Source organism: Molossus molossus, unplaced genomic scaffold (assembly GCF_014108415.1).
Source record: "Molossus molossus isolate mMolMol1 unplaced genomic scaffold, mMolMol1.p scaffold_m16_p_11, whole genome shotgun sequence".
NCBI classification, from domain to species: Eukaryota; Metazoa; Chordata; class Mammalia; order Chiroptera; family Molossidae; genus Molossus; species Molossus molossus.
The window spans coordinates 102,022,430-102,049,256 of NW_023425346.1; the positions used below are offsets into that span (position 1 = coordinate 102,022,430).

General features: G+C 36.3%; 2 protein-coding genes across 15 annotated transcripts in view; one reads left to right on the plus strand and one right to left on the minus strand.

Annotated features, from left to right (window-relative positions):
• The window catches only part of GIGYF2 (GRB10 interacting GYF protein 2), a 127,731-nt gene that overhangs the window by 50,832 nt on the left and 50,072 nt on the right, over positions 1-26,827 (plus strand). For 12 of the 13 annotated variants that reach the window (XM_036254594.1, XM_036254591.1, XM_036254590.1 and 9 more), the window contains one exon: positions 24,857-25,036. In XM_036254594.1, the coding sequence (XP_036110487.1) occupies positions 24,857-25,036 (180 nt within the window). Of the gene's footprint in view, positions 1-24,856; positions 25,037-26,827 lie in introns of those variants that run through there. The other variant, XM_036254600.1, reaches the window with a different exon arrangement.
• KCNJ13 (potassium inwardly rectifying channel subfamily J member 13) lies at positions 6,449-14,310 on the minus strand. Of its 2 annotated transcripts, none has more exons than XM_036254603.1 (3): positions 14,248-14,310; positions 9,135-9,374; positions 6,449-7,197 (listed from the first exon to the last, which is right to left on the minus strand). In XM_036254603.1, the coding sequence occupies exons 2-3, from the start codon at positions 9,356-9,358 to the stop codon at positions 7,137-7,139; spliced, it is 285 nt and encodes a 94-aa protein (XP_036110496.1). In that variant the 5' UTR covers positions 9,359-9,374; positions 14,248-14,310; the 3' UTR covers positions 6,449-7,136. The 2 variants fall into 2 exon arrangements, with proteins under 2 accessions (XP_036110496.1, XP_036110494.1); XM_036254601.1 differs by having other exon boundaries at positions 6,514-7,197; positions 8,899-9,374.

A 26,827-nucleotide genomic window follows, 5' to 3' on the forward strand; every position in this document is an offset into this window, starting at 1 on the left:
TTGTTAGTCCTCACCAGAGGGTATTTTCTCCATTGACTTTTTTTTTTAGAGAGAGTGGAAGGGAGTAGAGGGAGAGAGAGGGACAGACAGACAGACAGATATTGATGTGAGAGAGACACATCAGTTGGTTGCCTCCTGCACATGCAGACCTGGGCTGGGGATGAACCCGACATCCAGGCACGTGGTCACCTGGGAATTGAACCCACGACCCTTCATTGCACAGACTGGTACTCTAACCACTGTGCAACACTGGCCAGGGCTGTCTGGTCTTTTTATTTATTTATTTATTTATTTATTTTTATCCTCACCCGAGGATATTTTTCCATTTTTTGTTCAGATAGAGTGGGAGGGAGAGAGAGGAAGGGAGAGAGAGACAGAAACATCGATGTGAAGGGACACATCGAGTGGCTGCCACCCGCACTACCAACCAGGGCCGGGGACAAACTGCAACCGAAGTACGTGCCCTTAGCGGGAACCGAACCCGGGTCTCTCCGGACCGCAGGCCGACGCTCTAACTGCTGAGCCAAACCGGCCAGGGCTGTCTGGTCTTTTTAATGTATAATCTTTTTTTCTTGTTTTCAAAATAAAGTGTGTATTTAAGGAATCCACTGAATTAAGACAAACAGAGAACAAAATTTCAGTGTTTATGATAAATTGATCATAGTTTATAATAAAGATCTGTAATGTTAAGATGGGCTTTCTGACTGATTAAAGGTACCACCTTACAAACTGCCAGTAGGTATTATTAATATCTGAGAGAAAAAAATCCAATTAATAGTAGCATTGCAGTTATGAAAATTACTATACAAATTCCAAATTCTTAAAAGTACCAGGCAAATTCTTCAGAGCATGATTCCGACAGTGGTAAACATTTCTCAAAAATGTATGTTAGAGATGTAATTATCATTCACAGACTGATTTGCCCATTGATTTTTTTTTTTAAAACGAAGTAATTATTACTTGTGCATCGTTGTTTCCATATGAAACTCATTTTAACACCACTTATTTAAATTTCTCTTTTTATTGTCATGACATTAGGAATATAAATAAGAAGCCATTAAATGGATGTAGCATGAAGAAATTTCTAACAGACTGGGTAGATAACTTACTGCTAGTTGAATGACTGTACTCAAATTGTAGACTCTTGGATACATACTATCTTGGGGATCTGTAAGGACCTGTGCTCCCATCCTTGTTTGATTCAATACTTTTCCCAGTGAATACAGGGAGGTTAATGAAGAGTAGTTCAAAGAGTACAGGGTTTGTAATCAGAAGAGCAGTAGTCTAAGCCCTCAGATATTCAGTAGTCTCATAGTAAATGGAGGTGATAATGCTTTACAGAATTTTTAGGATTAAATAAGAGTATGTGAACACGTTTATTCATTCAATGATTATTGAGTTTCCTACTCATATACTAGGCCTTGTGCTAGGTGCTAAATAATTATTCCTTTTCATCAGATTATAATGTTGGTGTGTGATCAGATTTCAAGTCATTATGTTGAGAGGGATAGCTATAGAGAGGAACAGTTGGGACTCGGGTTCACAATTAAGGTGAAACGAGATCACATCTAATCAGATGGAAGTTTAACAGCAGAAAATGTGGCCTCGCATAAATAAACTCTACAGTTTAGCATATGGAGCCCTTGTGTAACAGCAGTCTCCTGGGTAAAAGCACAGCCCTCTCAGCTGACTGCTTAATGTTAATCAGCAGTGCCAGTGTGTCCAAGGGCAACATTTACTAGAACTAAAGTGTCCTCAGTGAGTCAGGTGATAGCGAGACCTACTGTCTTTTATATTGATTGTTACAGGAGAACTTAAGTATTGTGTTTAGAACTGGAGCCACTGCTTGAAAGGATCCATACATTGGAGTAGGATGTGGGCATTTAAAGCCCTGTGGTGGGGGATGCATCAAGGAAATGGGTTTGTCTACATGGGAGACAAGATTGTGGACAGGACACAGTAGAGAAGAGAGTTCATAGGATCACTTTCTGCAAATATTTGCTTAACATCCATGTAAGAGAGGAATGTGACTTGATCTATGAGTCTAAGGGACAGGTTTAAGGAGGCAGATACTTGACACAGTCTTAAAAAGATCTAATAGAGTTGTCTGAAAATGACTTGGATTGCCCAGTAGTCAGTTCCCTGTCATGGGAATAGCTTGATTTTAACTGTTTGACACCAGTCACATTTTGGTGGTTTGGATTAGATGAGTATAAATTTCCTTTTAATCATTATTTGCCTTTCTCATATTTGGACCCTGTTAATTCAATAGGGTAATTTTCCCAATCACCCTCTGTTAAGAATATAGGTTCTTTTCTTTGCAAAGGCACAGAAAAAGTATATTTTTGAAAAAGCAAGTTCCGTAAAAGTAAATTGATGTGAATTGGTTAAGAATACTAAGAAAGTTTTTCTTACTAAAATATCAGAGCATCTTGCACATACATGTTCAAATATATCACAGTGGCTTTTATTGAATACCTTTTGATGCTCACTTTCAAGTTATTAACTGTGCTAATGATTTTGAGCTCTTTTTGTAAGGAACCCACTTTTGTTGAAAATATTGTAGATGAGCCCTGGCTGGTTTGGCTCAGCAGTTAGAGTGTCAGTCCCAGGACAGAAGAGTTGCGGGTTCAATTCCAGTCAAGGGCACGTACCTCAGTTGCAGTTCGATCCCCGGCCCCGGTTGGGATCATGGGGGAGGCAACCAATCGATGTGTCTTTCTCTCACATCAATGTTTCTCTCTCTCTCTCTCTTTCTCCCTCCTTCCCACTCTATCTGAAAATCAGTGGAAAAATATTCTTGGGTGAGGATTAAAAATAAAATATTGTAGATGAAAAAAATTGCTAATAATTATATCTTACACTGTTCAGAACCAGCAGTACTAGATAAGTTTGTTGTGACACTGATACATTATTGATCAGTTGTGAGATGTCTTATGACATTAAATTAAGATAATTTGAGTGCAGAAGATTCTAGAATGATTTTTTAAAATTGGAGATGGTTCTTTTCATGTATTTCCTTCTTATGTGGAGAGAAATGGGTGAAATTAGAGACATCTGGGTAAGAATGAGGCATAACCCCTGTGAACACTGGTGAGAGAACACCCATGGGAAAGTGTGGAAGGAGGCCTATGATAATGGCATTCCTACTCAATGGGCATTGATTACTCCATAGGGGGAGGTCAGTTCCAGGATCATTTGTAGTATGATTCTGTGAGGATGAAATTCAAAGATCATTAAAAAATAAGAAATGGTCCAGATGATACCAATAGCTTCATAGCCCAGTATGACACTGTTTAGAGCATTTGGTGTGAAATACTTTGAAGTAGACAAAAGTTTTTGGTTATTAGGCTGCTGCTGGCAGTTGATAATAGGGGCTTATATATAAATGAAACAAGATCTTGTGGTTTTTAGTAACTACTTGTCTCTTCAGTTTGTTGGCACTATCATGGTATCTGTATTGTACTGTTTAAGTTAAGTCTAACGTGGTCTTCCTGATACTATATCTGAGATACATCACGGAACTCCCAGGTGGTCCAAGTTAGTGAGCTGTGCAGCCAGGAATTAAGAGCTGTTTGTTCCCACCTCCCAGTAACATTCCCCCCTCTTTTTGTTTGCACTTCATTCTCCTGAAAGGATAGTGGCATCTTTGCAGAAAACTTAACCCTTAACGTAAAAACCGTGACTCTTTGAAGTGAAAGAATTATGAACAGTGCTTTGGAAGCTTTCAGTCTCCTAGACCAGTGATTTTCAACCGGTGTGCTACGGCACACTGTGTGCCACAGGATTTTTTAAAACATGCAATTCCTGACTGTTTAGTCAGGGGCACTGACCTCTTTTCCATTAGATTGTTAAATAAATGAATGACAGCAGCCCTGGCTGGGTGGCGTAGTTGGTTGGGAGCGTGGTCCTGTATACCATAAGGTTGTGGGTTCGATTCCCGGTCAGGAAACATTCCTAAGGTTGTGGGTTCGATCCCCAATTGGGGCTCATTTGAGAGGCAACTGATCGATGTTTCTCACATCAATGTTGGTTTTTTTTCCCTCTCTCAAGAAAAACATATCCTGTGGTGAGGATTTAAAAAAAAAACAAAAAACGCATAAAGAAGACACACACAAATGACAATGGCCAACACAACAATAGCCAATCATGTGAATTAATCAGAATTACACCTTTCATTTTGTTTTGTTAGATTGACAAAAAATATAATTTTTTAAATAATATATTTTCTGATGTGCTGTAGAATTTTAGTAATTAGTTTATGTGTGCCATGAAATTAAAAAAGTTGAGAATTGCTGCATTAGACAAAAGATTTTTATTTTATTTCCTAGTTGTCTATTTTTGAATCATTTAAAAAATAGCAGCCCTGGCTGGTTTGGCTCAGCGGTTAGAGCATCGGCCCTCAGACCAAACAGTCCTGGGTTCGATTCCAGCCAAGGGCATGTACCTTGCTTGCGGTTCGTTCCCGTCCCCAGTATGGTCGTGCAGGTGGCAGCCAGTCAATGTCTCTCTCACATCAATGTTTTTCTCTCTCTCTCCCTCCCACTCTGAAGATAAATGTAAAAATATCCTCAGGTGAGGATTAAAAAAATAGCATTAGTATACCAACAAGAGTATTTTGGGGGGTCTGTGTATAGGAGGAAGTCACATCAAGTTTTCATATACAAGGTTAATGCATAAATAGTGTACTTCAATGGAGAATTTGGTGCATCTGTAAGGAGGCTTAGATCCCAGATCTCGCTTACTCCCTTTGTTGTGTCAATTTGGGCAACTTCACTTACCTGTTGGAATTGTGATCAGCGGAAGTGACAGAGCTCAGGAAAAAAAATACCATATAAATCTTGATACAACTTTTATTTTCACAGATTAGGTGAATCTTGTTACTTTATTATAGAAATAAGAATTACTGCTGTCTGTATGTTACAACAGTTTTGGGTCGGAAAAAAATCTGTTGGTCTGGCTAGTACTTAAGAATGCCTAAGATTTTCAAACAGCAAAAGTTCACAATAATTCACATTTTTGTGTCCTTGATATTCTTCTGCTATTACCAGTCTTAGACCACTCCAAAATTCTTCTTAATTTCTTTTCCTTTTGGTCAAAGAGTAGAAAAATGTGACTTGCTGTTGTGCCCTGCCCTTCATACCTGCTTGCTTTTACTCAGCTACCATTTATTTCAGGAGAATATTCCTGTGTGGGTCATCACAGTGGAGAGGGTTAATCTTTCACTTTTTCCACATAAACCCGAATAAGGGAAATTTCAGGAAAAAAAAGCAGCCACAAATCTATTTAAAATTTGGTAGGGTGACTTATTTGGTTCTTGTTTTGTTTGAAGACAGTTGGATTTTTTTATTGAAATGAAAAATATACAAAGGATAGTCTTAAACTGGATGTGTAAGGGAACATCGTAGTATATAGAAAGTAAAAATTGAAGCAGAGAAAGCACAATTTTTAGGGGGTATTAGATTTGGAATAAATAATAGATTTATCTAGTCCAACCTCCTACTGGTGAATAAACACTCATTTTGTGTTTATAGAAAAAACTATTTGAAGTTGGAACAGGAATTTGGGTTTGAAAATACTTCATTGCCTAATTATTTTTTGCTTTATCTATTGGAGACTTTTTTCCTAGTTGAATAACATCTAACTAAACCTTTATTTTATGAAAATGTAAATATATGTGTGTTTATGAGTTACTTAGACCTGTCTTTTTTTTTTTAATGTCATTGGATTGTAGGTAGGAAGGGAATGTTTTTACTTAGATTGCAAGCCATTTAATGAGCAGATACTATAATTTTTAAATTACGTTTTGATTGTTATGCAGGGTAGCTTTAATGTAGATATAAATTTGTATCTCCTTGTCAAAAGTACTACCACAAGTTCCATTTGGGCTGGAGCTTATCTTATTTTTTCTGATTACATTCTGCCACAAATACATGAACATGTGTTTGGGTGTCATGCTCAAATGCTTTTGGAATTATGTATAAATCTATACTTTGCTGTTTTTATTAAGAAGTTTTATTTTTAGCTGTTAGAAATTAAGGGGGTTTTACCCCAGTTTGTGGTATAAAGGAGCAAAGGAATGATCTTTGTTATCTTGGAAAAAAAAAAACATTTTAAAAGGGATGTTCACTAAATATTGTGAAATGATTTATTTACCCAGGGAGCTAGGTTTGAAACTAGGCAGTTGCTTCAACTTGCAGATGAAAATGTGAGAGATTTATGGTTGATTTTCTTAGAGTTCAGCTGTGTTAAACTTCACTGTCCATTTTACCTTCATTATTGGTATCATACCCCATCTTTATAAATTCACCAACATTTCTGTATAAATATCTGTCATGTTGAGATGCACTGATTTCAGCAGATAACCAAATACAAACTTTGTAAAGTAGAATGTTATGTTTCCAGGATGTGTGTTGTTAGCTCAGCCTTTTTTTATGGGCATAGGCTCGATGTAATCAGAGAGATGCAATCAGCTTTGGGGGAAAAAGAACATGAGATATGATGAAGGAAAAGTAGCTGCATAACTGGCTGGATATATTTAATACATTAAAAAATAGGATGCTATGGATACATCTTATTCTGTCAGTCCTGTTTCAGAGATCTGAAAATTGTCAATGCTTTGTCCATTGATACGGATGTCCAGGTCAGTCCTGTTTGGGCTCTTAGAGACCAGAGGAGTTGGAGGTTCAGGAACAGTCTTGTCAAAGTTCTCCATCTTGATTTGATATTCACCTTTGGAACCTCGGGTCAACAGAGATGCAAAACAGTGGTGTAACATGATTTCAGAGGGTAGGTAGGATGTCCTCCTTTGGCATATTTCTCCAGTGCCTTCTTGCATTGCTGAGAGGAACACAACCAATTCAAAGTGGGGGGGATTTTCATGCTGGAGCAGAGTAGCCAGAGGACTCGAAGGTATAATGGAGTGATAGTAGGTTAGTGGAAAGATAAAGAACGGACATTCCTCAGAACTGATGCCATCAAGGTGGAAGTCCACACTGGTCTGGTAGAGTTCTCCATTTTCTCTTTCCTGATAGAGTATAGCTGAGACCCGAACACTGGTTAGAGGGCTAGGTCGAGTGTTGGCCACTTGGAAAATAAGATTGGGTTTGCCATCTACGTGAGTCACTACTGCCATGTCAGTGAAGCGAATAGAGAACGCTCGATTTTTTGGCCGTGCAATCTTCGCCACAAAGGCACCTAAATTAGAAACCATTAAGTTTGTTTTTTAGAATGAGTACCTTATATGTCAATACCTTTTCTGCATGAGTTAAACATTTCTTGGTGCCATGCTTTCCAAATAGGTCAGGAACTGAACTTCTTAATATGGGTAGTCTCATTTGCCTGTAGAATTTTTGAAAGTATACATACATTCTTATTTAAAAATTATGATTTCAAAATGGATAAGCACAATTTATTTTGTTACATAGAAATGTAAAACTTTATCATCTAGTGTGTTTTAAAGTCAAAGAATGCTTATTTCCTATATACCTGCCCCTACTTTTTAAAAAAGAGACAAAATAAATTCAATTTAAGTGCAACCAGATTGCTTCAAGCCTAAATAGAGATTATATTCAAAGTAGAAAGATTTGGGGTCAGGAAGGGACTGCAGATACACTGAAGAATTTTTTAACTTTGAAATTTATTTCCTCCCTCTATTTTTTTTAAAGACAATTCTGCCTGTAAGTTGATTTCAGTGTACCTTTCAGGTGCATTCTTCTTGTTCCCATGAGCTGTGGACCAAGGTTTCTTAACCACTTTTGTGCCACAGATCTTGTTGGCATGTAGGTCTATGAAATTATGCTTTAAGTGCATACAAATAAACTACATACAAAAGAAACTGAATATGTTGAAATCCTGTTGAATATTTTAAAAAATTATAGTACTATATGTTCTTTATTAATACAATAAATAATAAAATATATTAGTGGATTTAGTACTGTAATGTGGAAGTACTGTCGTGTGATATGAAAATATCTGTGATTTCTGTTCATAGCAAAGTTACACATATTGCTGATGCTATTTTTTGTTGCCTGCAAAGGAAATATCAAATTTCAGTTAGGAATTTGTGAAAAAAGATGCAATTTTTCCTGTCTAAGTTCATAGATTCCCTAAGTTTTATCTAATGACGTTCAGGTTAAGAACTCTTGTTGTTGTAAAGGTGAGTGATTTGTTGCAGGTTGTATGGCCACTTGTTGGCACACTGGGACTTCATTCTAGATCACCCTTCACGTGATCACTGCTTACCTTCTCAGGTTATTATTGGGTAGTGTGTTAAGACCAGAGTTTCTTCTTTTTTTATTTTTTAATTATATACATCACTTATGAAAAGTATATTAGCCCTACTTGTGTGTTAACTGCTTTATAAGCAAAATTTCATAATCTTTGTGGCTGTATTTCCAGTGCATTTTGCTAAGAATGTGTATACTTGTATGTATACATACATGTATACAATGCTGACTTTGGTGCTCTGGGCTCAGTAGTATTGAGTAAATGTTGAAAAAGTGAACTCAGAGGAGAAAATTCAAGCTGAGTTTAAAATATCAAATTCCTCTTTTAGGTAAAATGTTAAAATATGTGCTAATATTTATTATTTTATTTAATGAAATATGTAGCTTCTCTGAAAATTTTCTTGTAGACCTTTTAAAAGTATTTTTGTCATAAATGTTGCTGCAATTTAGTGTCATAATGATCCCTTTGTTCTTAAGAAGTTCCAGTAGGTAAAATTTAAGTGTAGAGTCATATTTCTTATAATCTCCCCTATCATTTGTCTCTAGACTCTCTTTTCAGTGTCAGGCATTACCTGCTAATAATGCAAAGAAATGATTCTATAACACAATTGCTTATTACTGATCCCTTTCCAAAACATTCATAATTTTTTAAAAGAACAAAATCAATTACCTGTAATAAAAGCTTCTAGCATGAGGCCTAGCAGCATTTGTATGGCAAGTAGGGCGATTGCACTTGGACAGTCACCACTGGGGAACATGGTACCATAACCAATTGTGAGTTGTGTCTCCAGGGAGAAGGAGAATGCAGCTGTGAAACTGGTGATATACTTGACACAGATAGTGTGGTTTTCAGGTGGGGCGTCATGATCTAGTTCCAGATCACCATTCATCTCAGCTAGCACATACCAGAACACTGCAAAGACAAGCCAGTGGACAACAAAAGAAGCAGAAAAGACCAGCATCATCCAGCGCCAGCGCATGTCCATTAGGATTCCCCAAGCATCTCGAAGATATACAAGACCTCTTTGAGCGCCATCCATTTGAAGTGTGCTGTGGCCATCCTTGGTGACTATCCTCCGGTATCTCTGAGTTAGGAGAGGAGCAATAACTTTGCAGTTACTACCATCCATCTCAGGCTGTGAATCTCTGAAATGAAGAGATTTACAGTTAATATTAATACATTCTGAGACCTCATTCACTTTGTAATTTCTTTGAAATGCTTCCTGACTGTTGGACAGGCTTTTCCAGTCTGACTGAAACTGTCTCTCTTTTTTCTTTTCATAAGGTGGCATTTTCTAAGTCATTCATTTTATAGCTAATCATGGGTTGTCTTGGTATATCTCTTCTTGTTTCCTACAATGACTGTTAAAATATTGTTTGGCATTTTAACGTTTTCAGGTACATTTCAAAATTTCTGAAGGCTGGGATTATGGTTTATGGCTTATTTGACATCCATGTATCTTTCTTGCACAAGTCCAGGCATCGAGTATTTATTGAGTTGACTAAACATTATGTGTAAATAAAAACTTTTTATAATTATTTAATGATGTATAATTGTGAAAAGCTCATACTTAAAAGAAATGTTAAATATATGTATTTCTCTGTGTAAATAAATAGAAATCATTTGAAGTTAAATATTAAGCTGTCTAAATGTTTTGAAGCCAAACTTAGTGCTAGGACAAGACTAAGTGTTTAGAGTCATAGTTCTAATGTATGCTTTCTAGTCAGCTTGTTGCAAGTTTGTCTCTTTTGTCACTCTGTGGTCATCTTCATGGACTCTTTTCTTCCCTAGCTGATGGATTGCTGCCCTTTTAAAATAGCTGGGTGTTGATTAGATTGTGGGGTAGAGAATTATTTTCTTGGCAAAATAAATTCTAGGTAGAGAGTACTAGATAATATTTATTTTGAAAGTAAAGAAACCACTAAATAAAGCTGTGGCCTTAATGAGCTAAATAATCATTAGTACATCACATGACAATTTTTAAAAGATAATATTAATTTTTAGCTGTAAACAGTATTTATCAATGATTACCCTTGTATCTCTGTGGTGAGTAGGAAAAATACTGTATGTTTTCTGTGTGACCATCTGCATCTGACAAAGGCGTCTTGAGACTTGTGTAGAGGCTACCAGGAACCGAATGGGAGATGCTGTTTTTTTTCTTGAATGCTCCTCTCTTCTTTGCTACAAATCAGTAGTATGAGTTATATTTGACTTTTTTCTTTGCTTCTTCCTTTAGAAGTAGATGCCCTGGGAAGTATTGCAAGGTGCTGTCCTTCCTATCTTTTGAAGGACAGTGCCACTTAAGTGGACCAGACATATAGAGCTAGCTTGTTGCTCGGGTTTGCTGGATTCTTGAGACTGCCTCCTGTGTTGTTGGAACTGAACATTAGCCAACTGGGTATATACTTTCTTTTTTTGTCCTGAGGCTAATTTATTACTTATTGATGATACTAGAGACAGTCTCTTGTATTTTTTTCAGGTTTGCGTTACTGATGGAATACTGGAATGATTGACAAATTTATTTAGATTAGGTGGCTGTTTCAGTTTCATATTATAAATTTAAAAGCTTAGGGCATTGATATTTTATAAATTGTGATTCCTAACAAGTTGTTACTACATTTTACTGAGTGTATTATTTTTCTGGGCATAGCTATTTAATGACTCATTTTGCTAGATTCTTTAAATGTTTTAGGAGACCCGATCTCTGCCCTTTTGGAAATAATAACAGTAACAACAACAAAACATTCGCAGGCACTATGCTAGGGTCTTTCATATTGCATTATCACTAATTTGGTATCTCAGCAAGATAGACATTATTATCCCATTTTTCAGATGAGGTCACTGAGGATCAGGCAGATAAAAGAAATTTACACAAAGTAGATGGGGGCCTTGGATTATTTGAATTATTAACAAAGTCTGGCTGACTTCACAGCTGGTTAAACTTTTTTTTTTTACTCTAAGAATCTATTTAGAGAGTTTGGTGAAATAAAAGTCTTCCCCAAAATAATTGGTATTACATTCATTAAAAAAAATCTGTGACAGCAGATGTTTTTAGCACCTTTAGTAGATGTCTTCTTGTCCCCATAACTGTCTCAAGTGTCTATCTTAAACCATTTGTTAACTTTATACACGATTCTTATACAGTAACGGTTAATAATATTAGCTAATATGTATTGTTATGTGCCAGGAGTCATACCAAACACTTCACATGTATTAACTTATGTGAAGCTAATAGCCAATGTCTGGTCAGAGTAATGTCTCAGTAAGTATTGCTTAATTGTTATTAATATTTTTAAACTTTCACAGTAAAAGTGCCATTAGTATGCCCATTTTGCAGATAATGAAACTGAGGCACAGTGAGTTTCCTGAGATCACAAAGGTAATAAGTAGTGCTAAATCTCATACTGAGTCCATAGTTCAGAGTTAGTGCTCTGTTGTTGCCTCTTTCACCCTGGTTAGCCTTCATGAATAACACAATGTTTTATTTTAAAAATTTTGTTCAAGAGCCACTACAGAATATTTGTTCTTCAGGAATGCTTGCTTAGGTTCATACCTATGATTTGTAGGCAAGAAATATGTTTTCAATTAAGGAAGACATCTTACAAGGTTTGAAGATTAGTACATTCAGAATTATTACACAATCTATGATTCTACAGACCAGTAGAATTAAAACAAAATGTGGAGAGAAGAGTTCTTACATAGCATTGCCAACTTTGTATTTTGCCAGATGAGAAAATAATTTTTAAAATATAATACTGTCATAATTTCATAAAAGATAGCTGTGAACCACTGCATAGTTCTGCATCGTCCATGGCATTGTCCTTTCTTGTTTTTTACTTCCTGCCTAAGTGTAAATGCCCATCACAGATCTCTACACTAGTGCTTATTCCCCTTTAGGAACCACTGGTTGCTTGTTGTTTCACAGTAATTTTGGAGGGGAAAGCAGCTGCATGATTCTTCTTGACTTTGAACCTGCTTCATTACGTTCTGAAATTTATTGCCTGGGAAATAGCCTTTCTAATACATACTGTAGCTAACAAAATTAATTATTCTCATTTGGGCCTTTTCAGGATTGTTACTTGTAGCACTCATGCTCTAGGCTTTCACAGTTTTTTTATTGGTTTTTTTTTCTTCTTTTTCTCATGCAGCTAAATAACTAAATACATGGAAAAACCTTTCAACAGGGAAGTCAAAGGCTAATACCAAAGCAGCAAGGCAACATCTTTTTATGTATAAAACCTTGCTAGTTCTTGTTTAGATTTTGTTGTGGAGTGGAATAGTTGAGAGAAGTAAGATTTGATTCCCGCCTAACAGATTACCCTGTATGACTCCATTCTTTGGACTCATGTATTCAGTGTGTTTAGTATAAGGAAGACAAGGTGGGGAATCTAGCTGGCCAGGCTCTGGTTGTGTTGATTACATAGCTGTGTCAGTGTGAGCAGGCCACCTAGTCCCCTTGGTCAGGCTTTTTTATATTAATAAAAGAGAGAGAAGAGGGAATCAAATGACATGATCCCTTAAAATCCTACATATTCGTAAACTTTTCATTTCCCTCAACTGATAGGTTTTCTGTATGGTTTTTTTTTCCCTCTATGATATGTCTGCTTGCATAGCATTTAAAAAATTATTGTTGCCTGACATATATAGATGTACTTTCCATCAAATTGAAAAGTGTCTGATGGGTAGATGTTATGTTTATGCTATTGTATTTCCAAGTAATTTTCATATCCCTATAAGCACACAGTACATTTTTTAAAATTTAATTTTAAATTATAGTTGACAAACAATATAAGTTTCAGGTGTACAACATAGTGATTAGATGTTTACATACCTTAAGAAGCGATAACCACAATAAGTTTAGTAACCATCTGTCACCCACCTTTACATCGTTATTACAATATTATTGACTGTATTCCCCGTGCTGTGTATTATATCCCCACGACTAATTTTGTAACTGGAAGTTTGTACTTCTTAATCTACTTCACCTTTTTTGCCCATTTCCCCCACATGCCTCCCATCTGGTAACCATTTTGTTCTCAATATCTATAAATTTGTTTCTGTTTGTTTTGTTTGTATTTGTATGATTCTCATCAACTGGTCCCAATAGAAAGTAGAATCGAAACTTGGGAAGGTTTGCTTGTATTTCTCTGTGTGTGGGCTATAAAATTTTTGCCCACTTATAAACTGTTTGGTAGAAAAAAATAATACTTTATACAAATGATAGTTTGGCTGCTTCATTGATCATCAAAGTAATGAATTCATTCTATTCATTAGACGGTAGCTCTAAATACTTCCTCTTATTGCCATGTTGTAATGTAGTAGTGTAGTTCATATCAAACAGTTAAGATACAGGTTATAACAACAAATACTAAATTATTACAGTGTTAACTACACATTTGTTCATATCTGGTATAAACACTTTAAGACCATATCGAGAGTCTTATAATCGATTGTCTTTCTTGTCCCTCCATAATTAGGGCAAACTGTGTGAGTTCTAACTCTATTATATAAGCTCAGAGATTCTTTTAAATTCTTATTTGTAAAAGCATCTAATTTCAGTAATCCATGCTTAAAACAAAATTTAAAATTAGGATGCTCATCACTTTTTTCATGGATTAAAAAAAACAAACAGTTTTTCTTTTTGGCATTTGTTTTTGTATGCTCATTTGGGGTTCTTCAATCCCTTTCAAAAGAGAAAAAACACATTTTGTTAAAAGTTACTGAATTTTTTTTAGCGTTTTCTTCTTCCACTTGTTTCTATATTATGATGGAGAATTAGTATACATTTAATAAAACAATTAGAAGAAAAATTTCAGTAATACTTTCAGTAGGACTGTTATTCCATTTCTAAAATTTAAGGTAAAAGAATAAAGAATCTTAATGTATGACCCTGTAGGTAATGTCTTTGTTTTAAAACTCGTTGGCAATATCTAGCTCTGTCCCTATTTGCCAATCACTTTCTTTCTCTGTTCCCCTTTAAGGAAGGAAATAAGAATGAATATTATTTCACGTACTCACCAGTTTTTTTGTTTTTTGTTTTTTTGCTGGGTCAGCCTATATGCACAGGTAGGTCTTGAGGAAACTTTCAAAGTCAGTCTTGTTGATGAGGTAATTTTACTCTACAAGTCTAGTTTGTAGGTTCTCTTCTTGGACTGGGTTTACAGTTCACATTCCTCTGTTTATAATGCCGTGGGGGCTGGTTTCAGCTGAAGCTGATGTGATTGGTCACTTAGTCTGCAGGGGGGCCAATTAGCTCAGATCATGTGGAAAAGAATGCTGGTTTATTAGGAGGTCTTTCTTTACCCAACACAAACCTTAACAACTCTGGAGAGAGCCTCCAGAACTGACTTGGAGAAGGGGTGCATTTTTTCCCTCTAATCTGGACCGGTTTTTAGTAAGTTTGCATAATCTTACTTAAGAGTTTATTTAAAAGTTCAAAGGGATAAAATTCCCTGCAAGATTTCCTTTCAGCCGTCTTTCCTTATATAGCATGTTGAAGTGTGAGGTATTTCCTTTACTAATCTTTTTTCCTCCATTTCTTTGGGGAAGATATCCTTGGATAAGGGCTTTTAGGTATGGATTAATGAATTGGTTTTTACCAGTTATCTTTTCATATCCCATCTCATCAGAATGGCAGCCACTAATTCTAGAACTAGTAATAAAGGTAATTTAGTTACCTAAAATCTTTTTGGGGAGGGCAAGGAGGCAGACTTTTTTTTTTAAAGGCTATGTACAGAGACCTTGATTAAGAATAAACTTGTTTGGTACCTTGTACTTATCTTTAAAAATTACACCTGTGTGAAAAACCTGAAGAATGGTCTTAAGACATGCTTTAGTGGTATTTAGGAGATACTTCCCTGAGCAGTATGATGACATGCAGTAAATCACAGTGTTGCGTTCAGAAAATTTAACTTAACATCTATATAGTGTTTAGCTGAAAAGCATCTGTGATCCAGCTTGTAGCAACCTTGAACTGTGGGATGGCTTTGTATAATATAATGCCTTACTGAGCATTAGTTTTCTCCACCTCCATTAGCTGCTGATTTTAAAACTTTGATCAAATGTCACATGTAAGAGGATCTTAGAAACAAAGGCTGCGATTATTCAAAGTAAAATCATGGAAGGCCTGCTGGGAAAATTATTAATGTAGACCAATATAATGCTACTTAGAAAGTGAAATCCGCCTTTGTAGATTCCTTCCATGCCCCTCCCCCAATTAAAAAATATATTAATTCCTTCTTTGTTTTATTAATGCCAAACATTTCAATACAAGTTCAGACACAGCACTGGAAACTGACCTTCAGAACTAGAGAAGGTAAAAGCATAAAGGAGGGACTTGTAATGTGATGCTGCTTTCCTGCCTGTGCTGATAGGAATTATACTTTATATCAATTACCAGTTAACTATCTGTAGGGGGAAAAGCCAGAGTAAATACAGGGTAGTAATGCTGCCTTTCAAAAACTGGAATGTATCTGCCATGTGTCTTGAACATAGCAAGTAAGATAGTTAAGGATTTTACCGAACTTAGAAGCTCTTTCCATAATATATTCATTAAAACATATCCAGGGTTGGGCAAAAGTAGGTTTATAGTTGTTCACGTGGAAAAGAATACAACATTGAATAAATAATAACGCAAGAACAAACTGTTTCATGTACTTACAACTGTAAACCTTATTTTGCATACCTCTGTATTGAGGCAAAAATGATTTGGCAAAATGATCGACAAGAACTATCTCAAGTGAAAAAGTGTTCTGGTTTCTGAACTTTTATAATTTGAAAGTTTGCTATGGACTGTACATAGTGAATCCTAATTGCTAACTGTATGAATAATGTAGGCCAGCTTTGGAGTGCCATTCAGGAGCATAGCACTCCCATGATAATAGCTTGAGCAGTTAAATTTATTTCTGGTTTAGGTGGCCAGGTTAACTGAGATGAAACTGATTTTGGAACAAATATGCCAGTTTTATTCTAATACACATGGACCCTCCCATCTAAACATAATTAGTGGTTTTGATTGCAGATGGCTCTAAAACATCACTTCTGTGAATGAACATAAATGCTAGATCTCTGTTCATTTATTGATTTATTTTTATTTTATTGATTTATTTATTTTATGCTTTATAATGATTAAGCAAGGTGCCAAGACCAGGTACATTATTCTTTATTAAATTCAATTCTGTGTCCCTGAAGGTGTTTGATTTTCTTTTTGGCTGAAGTAATTCAATATATATAATCCCTAACTGTACTGCCTTGTACTTGAAAACAACAAAACCTTTAGTTAGGGTGCGTTATCCTGCCTGTACACAGACAATCTCCCAACTTCAAAACTTTAGCCCTGGCTCCAGTGTTCTTTCTTAGGTAGTGCACTTAGCTTTCTTTAGAAGGTGCCTAGTGCCTTTTCGGTTGTGCATTCAAGCTCACCTACTGATCATCTTCCCCAGAGATTTCAGGCAGTCTGGGTGTACACCAGCAGGTGACTGAGCAAGGAGATTTTAGGGATGTGGAGCATATTCAAACCACATGAGATGCCTTTTCAAAGAGATTGTGATATGTTGCAGCCTCTTCCATTTCTCCCTTCCAGCCGGGAGCTGTTGTGTTTCCAGGACCCATGTTAACCAGTGCAGCAGGTTGTAGCCCTCAGGGTTAGGAGGGGAGAAAAGTTGCAAATCTCTGGATACAGAATTGAAACTGTTCCATTCTAGCCATCATGACTTTTGTTTGTAAATAATTGTGGTGGGGAAAAGTAGATAACTGACACCTGATTGGGATTCCCTTTCACTGTTTTCTCAGGCATGAGAAAATATTTTTAGTGTTGATCAGAGAATACATATATATCTGAATAGAGGAATACAAAGTTACTAGAAAAATTTGTACATAAACAAGCTTCAAAGTCTGTCCCATAATTCCACTTTTGCTTTTGGAGTTTGGGCACTTGTAAGTTCCAAGTCTCACAGCTGTAGATTTTGTTGGCTGCGAGCCTCCTTGCTCCATCTGAAGTTTTCCATAAACACCATATTTGGCTGTGTGTCAAACATGCACACAGGTGCCCTTTTACTGCTCTTTCTCCGTAGGAAGTCCGCTCAATTAGACCAGACTAAAGCCAATGGTGTGTTTTAATTTAATTTAATTTAATTTTATTTTTAGAAGAATACTATTCAGGCTTAATACTTTAAGACAGAAATAAGTATGTATTGCCATTGAGGAAACAATTTAGATATGTAGTACTTCTATATTTTAGCACCTTTTGTGCATCTTGAGATACTGTGATGTAAGAACAAATATGTATTATTACACAGTATAGTTTGCTCCCAAAACTTTATTGAATAGAAAAAACATTTTACATTTGTGTTTACATTCTAGAGGTTATAGATGTCCCTAAGATTCTGACAAAAACCTTAGACTCTTTTTCCTGAAAACAAGAACATGCTAGCACATACGTACTTTCAGTTGAAGGACTCTTAGTCCCTGAGCTCATTTATTGTCTCTAGCTTAGAAATATTTGGTTCAGGCATTCATTTTCAAATTTTTCAGTCGCATTTACTTTTAAATCATCTTGTTTACAAATAAGTCTGTTAAGATTTAAAAAGGAAGCCAGCTAAAATATTTGGTTCCTCAACTTTGTCATGGTGCTGATGCTATAGAAGGAGGAAAACTTGGTTTTAAATGCTAGGAAAGGTCACGTAGGTGTCGCTCACTCATTTTAACCCTAGTCGCAATGGAACCCTAGAATATTTTAGACATGAAAGGAATTTGGGATATTCTCAGTTGCCCTTGAATGACTTTAATACTTATCATTAATTAAAAATTGTATTAGTAATATACAGGGGTGGGCAAAAGTAAGTTTATAGTTGTGAATACATGAAACACAGTTAATAAAAGCTATTATACTAGTCTTTTTCTGTCCCTACTTTTGTCCACCCTGTACAAATATATTTATTTTTTAACTCAAATTATACGGATGAAATTCTCTTTGACACCCCTACTCTCCACCCAAATTTACACAAATACAAGTCTATTGTAATCATTTAGGTTATAAAGGATTTATTTTAATGTTTTAGATAATTTTTTTCATATAGTGTAATTTTTAGTTGCATTAGGAGTAATTGGAAAGTATATTCTGTTAGATGGTGCTTGAAGTTATTCCCCCCTCCCCCCAAAATAATTTCTAGAGTAGAGTTTTTACATTGAGTAAGCTGGTCTTAATATTTTTTTCCATAGGTATATAATTTCTGCTGGAAGATTTAACAAATTTAGTTCCATCTTCCCCTTTTTATTATATTTAATTTTTGTTAATCCTCACTCGATATCTTTCCCACTGATGTTTTTGAGAGAGTGGAAGGGAGCGGGTGGAGAGAGAGAGAGAGAGAAAGAGAAAGAAAAACATCTGTATGAGAGAGACACATTGATTGGTTGCCTGCCGCATATGCCCTGACCAGGGCTGGGGATGGAACCTGCAATTCAGGTGCGTTCTCTTGACTGGGAATGGAGCCCGAGATCCTTTGGTCTGTGGGCTGACACTCTAACCACTGAGCCACACCAGCCAGGGCCATCTTTCCCCTTTTAGAGATGTTACTTTCTGTCTGTTGCCTTTTTAGAGCTTATTAGATTTAGATCCAAGATCTTTCTATTTTAATTTTTCTAGAATTTCTGGCTGCTTCTGATGGGTTTAATTTGTGAGGAAACCTTGAATTAGGAGTCTGACACCTATGTTCTATTTCTGATTTGGTCACTACTCAGTTATGTGACCTTGGGAAACTCCCTTACAGGTATCCTTTCCTCACAGGAACGATAGAGAAGATAATGCTCGACTTAACTCTGTGTTTACTGTGAGGACCAAATGAGATGCATCAGTGTATTGTGTCAACTGTAATGTATCAAGTCATTTCTTTACTGTGTGTCCCTGGATGTGGACCTAGAGGCTAGGTGCTATGTCTAAGTCTCTTCTTCATTTTCAGTCCCGTCTTGTCCACAGAGGAGGAACTTATGTTCATGTTTACTAGAGGTTTAAGTAAAATAAGCAAAAAATGGTAAAGTAGAACTGTTTGTGTGGGAAAATATTTGGTACTATTTACTAAAGTTGAATATATCTATGATACAGTAATTTCACTCCTAGGTAAATACCATCAGAATACAAATGCTCATCAAATTTCATATCTAAGAATGCTCATAGCAGCACTATTCGTAATAGCAAAAAACTAGAAACAACCTAAATCATCAGTAGAGAGGATTAATAATATGTTGTGGTGTAGTCATACAATGAGATCCTATACACCACAGCAAAAGAACAAACTGTTATTGTCTGTAAGAATGTGGATGAATTTCTTTTAATGTCTAATGAAAGAAGCTAGACATTAACGAATACTCTATAAAAAGTTTAAAAGCAGGCAAAACTAATCTTTGGGGATAGAAATCAAGATAGTGCTTACTTTGGGAAGAACTGATTGGAGAGATTGAGAGGACATGAAGACTTTTGAGAGTTTCTATACTACTTTGCTTTTTAAAAGTCTTAGGTGGGAGTTATATGGATATATTTACTGTTTGAAAACCCTCAATTATACATTTGTGATGTGTACTTTTTGATAAGAATGTTTGTTATACTTCAGCCCTGTCAGTATGGCTCAGTGGCTGAATGTCGACCCATTCACCAGGAGTTCGCCGGTTCACTTCCCGGTCAGGGCACATGCCCAGGTTGTGGGCTAAATCTCCAGTGAGGGGCATGTAGGAGACAGCCAATAGATATTCTCTCTCATCGATGTTTCTCTCTCTCACTCTCGCTCTCTAAAATCAATCAATAAAAAAATAATGTTATACTTTAATAAGTTTTTTTTAAAGGTAAGGGGAGGAGATAAGTAGAGTCTATTTAAAAGTTCTTGAATCTTTTTCATCCTTCTCTTTTGAAAGTGACAGTGACTTCTGAAGGCAGAATTCCACTTACCTTGCACTTACATATGGAATAGGTTTGGCGTATCATAATTATGTTATTCTGGTTTTTCTTGGTTTACACCAGAAAAGTTGTCACCTAGATTTTTCTATTGCTGTTATTCACTATACAACATTTGATAAGCCCAAAAGTGTAATGCTGTTTTTAGGAATTATTTTGTGGTAACAGGCACTCAGTAACAAAATCTGAACTCCTTTGTGCTCTTCTTTATCTTCAAATTTTCTGTCTCAAATCCTTTTTGGAACAAGAAATGGCATAAAGTTATTCGAACTTTATGTGGTACAGGTTTTCCCAACATGCTGAAAATTACAAGATTGTTTACAGTAAGTAGAAAGGCTAAATATTTTCTTTCTGTAGTTTCCCTGTTCTGTCTTCATATTTTTCTTATTTCTAGATACTAATCTGAAAAGTATATGTAGGACTTGACAGTTAGTTACAAAGGTAAAGAAGCTGTTAGTTTAGAAAAAAGTGCAAACAATTCACATAAAAGGAAATAAAGTCAGTAATCAATATGAGAAATCTTTGTTATGAGAAATTTATATTTGAGCCACATTTAGTATACCATTTTACAACTATTAAAATAGTAAAAAATCTTAAAGGTTTGACCTTCTTTTGGGGGGTGTATGTCCTATATGAAGTCTGTCATTTGACCTAGTAATTTCATTTTTAGTCTTTGAAGAAGGAATAGTTCAAAAAAGCAAAACACATGTACACACAGGCCCTAGCTGGGTGGCCCAGTTGGTTGGAGCATTATCCTGTATACCAAAAGTTTGCGGCTTCTATCCCCAGTTGGAGCGCATATGGGAGGCAGCCGATCAGTGTTTCTCTCTCTCTCCTCCTCTTTCTAAAAATCATTAAAAAGAACTATAATAATTAAAAGAAAACACACATATACGCAGATATTTCTTACCTTGTTATCTGTAGTTCTCAAAAAATTAGTTATAAAGTAAATGTCCATTGTGGGGAATCCGGTGGATTGTGCTACAGCAGCAAGGTATACCTTGTATGTACCCATTTGTAGTATTAGGAAGATGCTTAATCACAGAGAAGAATTTGCTATCCTCGATGAAAAGTAGATTACAAAATAGTAGGTGTATACTGATTGCAACTACATAAAAATATAAAGTTATGTAAAAGCTAACCACAGATAGAATTCTATTTCTAGATTGAAGGATTACTAGTATTTTTAATAACTTGACTTTTTTGCAGTTTATAATCTTTTAGAAAAAAATTAAAATGATCAATTTTTGGTGAGTTAAGCATTTTGTCATTAGTGCAATTTTGTTTACTTTGGTACCTTCATTACATTTTCAAAAGCTTAATGTAAAAGTAGATGAAAATGAGTGGTTTGACTGGCAGCTCATCCATCACGTGATTACCACTATGTTCCCAAGTCATCATACAGTGCTGGGCACATACTAGTGACTGAATAATTACATGGGTTAAAATTCATTTTCCATCTTTTGTCAGCCTATACACACTAGGGATTTCTTTGTTTTAGATTTGTTCCTCTTTTAGTGTCCCTACATTCTTTTCTTTAAAAAGAATATTTTGTTCTTTATTGATTTTAGAGAGGAAGGGAGAGGGAGAGAGATCATTGATTGGCCACCTCTTGCATGCCCTCCACTGGGAATCTGGCCCACAACATGTACCCTGACCGGGAATTGAACTGGTGACCTCCTGGTGCATGGGTCAATGCTCAGCCACTGAGTCACACCAGCTGGGCTGTCCCTACATTCTTTATCAAGTCATATAATTGATGTGGTGCCTTGTAAGATGGACTATCTCCTCTTAATTCAGAGCAAGAGAGTCTGCAAGGTCTTCTAGCCCTTCTAACCCAAGTGCAGACATACAGAAAATGTCTTCACTTGACTTTATAAAACTTGGCACCTAGAGTGCAATAAGTATTTATTGAACTGAAAAGATTAACTTTTGAATCCTGTCTGTGCCATTTAAACAGTGGTGTGTGACTTTGGACAATTCTGGGTTAACTTTTGATCAAAAGCCTTTGTATTTCAGCTATAAAATGGGAAAATAATTTCTAATACTGAGAATTGTTCTGAAGAGTGAATCAGTTTAAATGAGTGTTTTTATTATCTATGGCTGTGTAACAAGTTACCTCAAAGGACGGAGCAGCTCAGCCAGGTGGTTCTGGTCTGGGTCTGCAGTCATATTGTCAGCCAGGGCTGCAGTTATCTCAAGGTTCAACTAGGGCGCACCACTTTCCTGCTCACTCCAGGGCTGCGGGCAGAGCCTCTGTTCTTTGCCAGGTGGGCTTCTCCACAGGGCTGTCTCATGACAGGGCAGCTGGATGCCCTCAGAGAGAGTATCCAAGATGGAAGTCACAATTGTTTTTAACTTAATATTGGGAGTGGCATCTCATCACTTCTGCTATATTCTGTTTCTTAGGGCAAGTCCAGCCCATACTTCCGGTGAGGGGATTACACACAGGCCAGAAGGCAGGGTTATTGGGGGCTGTGTTAGAGGCTGCCTACCATAATAAGAAAGCAGGTAGTGTATTACTCAGCAAATAATTGCACCCCCAATTCCAAGTTATTTTATCTTTTAAAATGATCTTAATTCTTTAAGAATAATTTCTGATAAAAACCTAACAACCATTTGGGCAAACAAGATGTTGAATCTTAATGCAAATGGACTATAAGAGGATGACCAAAAACTAAAATTTCCTCATTTTTCAAGTCCAGTATACAGTTCTTTTTCCACTTTTAGTATGACTTAATGAAAATTGTCATTGAGAGAATATGGAACTTTTATTGTTATAAACAGAGGACATTGTTGTATGTTCTGGATTTTCAACTACTTGAATGTGAGATTTTATGTAATCTGTTATAAAATATATATTAGCACATGTGTGATGGTGACTAAAGAATTTGTTCACACCCGGCTGGTGTGGCTCAGTGTTGAATATCTACCCACGTACCAAGAGGTTGTCAGTTCGATTCCTGGTCAGGACACATGCCCAGGTTGTGGGCCAGATCCCCACTGCGGGGCATGCAGGACACAACCAGTTGATCATCTCTCTCATCGATGTTTCTGTCTCTCCCTCCCTCTCCTTTCCTCTCTCTCTAAAAATCAATAAAGAAAAAACATATTTTTATTTATTTTTTGTATCCTCACCAGAGGATATTTTCTATTTACCTTCAGGTAGAGAGAGAGAGGGAGAGAAAGGGAGCTAGAGAGAAACATCGATGTGAGAGGGACACATCGACTGGTTGCCTCCTGCACAACCCTGACCAGGGCTTAGGATGAACTGCAACCTAGGTACGTGCCCTTGGCTGGAATCGAACCCGGGACTCATTGGTCCACGGGATGACGTTCTACTGCTGAGCCAAACCAGCCAGGGCAATAAAGAAAAAAAATAACAATAATTTGTTTGCATCATTTAGAATTATCTTGTCCTTTGAAAGTACCAAGTGAGTTTACTTGGTGTACCAGATCATCTTTTACTACTCATGTAGCTCTTGAATTGTACCAGGTTAGACACAGCTTATCTTTGAATTCTGTTCAAAAGCAATTTGTTATATGCCTGTAATGTACTAGATGCTAGACTGAATGAAATATTATAGCTCACAGTATCTTCTTTTGCATTTACAATCTATTTTGGAGTAAAAGAGAGATTGAAATTTACAGATTTGGGCAGAACCACCAGTAGAAGTTGATTAAATTAAAATATAGCATCCAAGCTTGTGTGGCTCAAAGGATTGAGTGTCGTCCCATGGACTGAGAGGTCCCAGTTCGATTCCTGATCAGGGCACATGCCCGGGTTTCAGGCTCAGTTCCTGGTTGGGGGCACGCAGGAGGCAGCTGATTGATGTTTCTCTCTCACATCGATGTTTCTATCTCTTTCTCTAAAAAGATCAATAAAAACATGTATAAATCTTTAAGAAAAAGAAATAGCAAATAATAAAAATACCGTGTGACGTATAAAACAACAACTATGTACTTGTTAAGGAAGGATTGCCAAGATGCATGGTTAAGTGCAAACAGCAAGGGTACAAAACAACATGTATAACATTCTGAGGATGGTGGTAAGAGTGTCAGTGAGGGATTCTGTATATACATGAACAAATATAGCCGTGGACAGTTTGGGGAAGGCTTTATACGAAACTGTTGATGGTGGTTACTTCCGGAGAAAAGACTGGGGATCTTGTGTAGGGGGCAGGTTGATTTACTTTTCACTGCGTGCCCTTTTTTTAAATGCATGCATTATTTAAAAAAAAAAAACTTGCCCTGTCTACGAATGTTCAGCCTTAAGAAATGTATCAGATCTTCCGGTGTGGCTCAGTGGTTGAGCGTCGACCCATGCACCAAGAGGTTGCTGGTTTGATTCCTGGTCAGGGCACATGCCCCGTTGTGGGCCCGATCCCCAGTGGGAGGCATGCAGGAGGTGGCCAGTCGATGTCTCTCTCATTGATGTTTCTGTTTCTCCCTTCCTCTCTCTATAAAACCAATAAAGAAAAAATATTAAAAAATAAGTAAAAACAGGAAAAATAATTTAAAAAAAGAGAAATGTGTCTAATAATCTGTGCTTATGTCCACAGTTATTTTATTTATACTACCCGAACATTGAAATGGACACAATTACAGAAAAGCTTGATATGAGCAGTCAAGTCTGTTTTCAGAATTCTCACTGGCTGAGGCTCATGTTTCTCATTTTCTTTACAGGAAGACCAAATTTTGAGGAAGGTGGACCAACATTGGTGGGGAGAAAGCATGAATTTATACGATCAGAAAGTGACAATTGGCGTATTTTTAGAGAGGAACAAAATGGAGAAGATGAAGATGGAGGTTGGCGACTAGCTGGATCAAGAAGGGATGGAGAGAGGTGGCGGCCTCATAGTCCTGGTAAGAATTCTGTTCCGGATTTGATGGAAATTGTTAGGGAGTAAGTGGAAAAGATAAACTGGCTTAAAAAAAAAGAAAAAAGTGGAGTCATTATTTATGTCATCACACTCAGTCTTATTACTACCAAGATTTCAACATAAATTCTCCAGATCTATTTATTTGATTAAAATCATTCTAGTTTTTCTAGTGTGGTTTCATGGCAGGCACTTGCCCTTAACTGCACAACTGAGAGAGGATTTCATTTAGTTTTGTCTTACTCTAAATCTCTCAGTTCTTCTTCATTCTGCTTTAAAACTTTTAAATGTATAATTAGAGATAGGTATTCCCCCTAAAATGTTTTTCCTCCCTGCGTAAAAAAGGATTTATTCTTTCACAGTTTTTTATTTGTCCTGAGAATGTGTTTATGCTTATTTGCAGAATAAACTTTAAACCCAGGTCAAAAACATAATCACAAGTTCATTCTTTTGTTCCTTTAACTTTAAAAAAAGGAGAGAGAATAGTAGTGATTAGTGGTTTTGTAAGTTCTTCTGTTTGACTCTTAAGAATGCTTCCAACTGTTCTTCCCTGACATTAGATATGCTGGTAACTGAAGACACTGGTGCTTTGTGTCAGAGTTCATTCCCTGCCAAAGTGCTGAGTCCACGCCTCATGATAATCAGATGCCACTGTAGTTTGAATTGTGGGGTCATGCAGAACTGAAGCGTACACAGACAGTGTATACATGTCTTGAATTTCACGTGCATAACATAGTATTTTATCTATCAACCATATGCCAAGAGAGCTTATCTTTAACAGAGGACATTATAATAATGTAAACTGTTTCCATTTACTTTTTAAAATCAAGTTAGTAGCAAAACCACTAGCCTTGGTCTGAGGAAGCATTTTAACAGACATTTAGAGTGCTTTATGGAGTTGTGTGGGTAGGTAGAAACTTGGTGAAGTCAATCTTTGGATAAAGTTAGGATGCTTTACCCCGACTCTTCATAACTGCCTCTTGGGTGAGTTTTCTGTCATTAGTGGGCATTGTTTACATCATAGTTTTCTAGGCAATTCTCATCAGTCTGTGTCCTGGGCAACCAAATGTTACCGTTCTCTTCAAGGCATAGCGGCATTTTGTGCTGAGCTTGCCTGTTAGCAGAGGTTTGTAGACTATGTTCCCAACAAGCATTCAGTGAGAATGGACAGGATCTGGGCTGAGCAAGAAGAAAAATTCCAGCTGATCAAAAACAAACAAGGTGAATGTTTTGGAAGATGAACAGTGTTTCTGAGCTCAAACGTCTGATGTTGATTCTATTAAAGGGAGTTGAACAAAGTTAAAACTTTAGTGTTATATTCTACCATCAAATCTCCTCAATCAACAATTTAGATTTTGGATATATATTATCTTTTCTAAATCTTTCTCCTTAATATTTGACTTTCAGTTTTATTTGTCATCAACTTGACAGTTTTCCAGAATTTTTTATTCATATTTTTAAAAGATAGTTTGGGGGATATGAAGACATATGGGGATGAAAAAGACACTGTAAATATATGCATTTTTTTAAAATGAATACTATCTACTCTTTCAACTCAGCATATTAGAAATCGAGTCTGATTATATAAATTATGTTATTTTTAATATTTCTTAGATTTTAGTTAATCTTTCATTAGGATTTGATTAACTTTTTAAATATAATGATTTTGACTTATTTTACTTTGTGAAAATAGTATCAAACTAGTTCTAATGGAGTCTTTAAAGCAGTGATCAGTCTTAATAAGCCATAGATGTGCCTTACCTGCTACATTTACTAT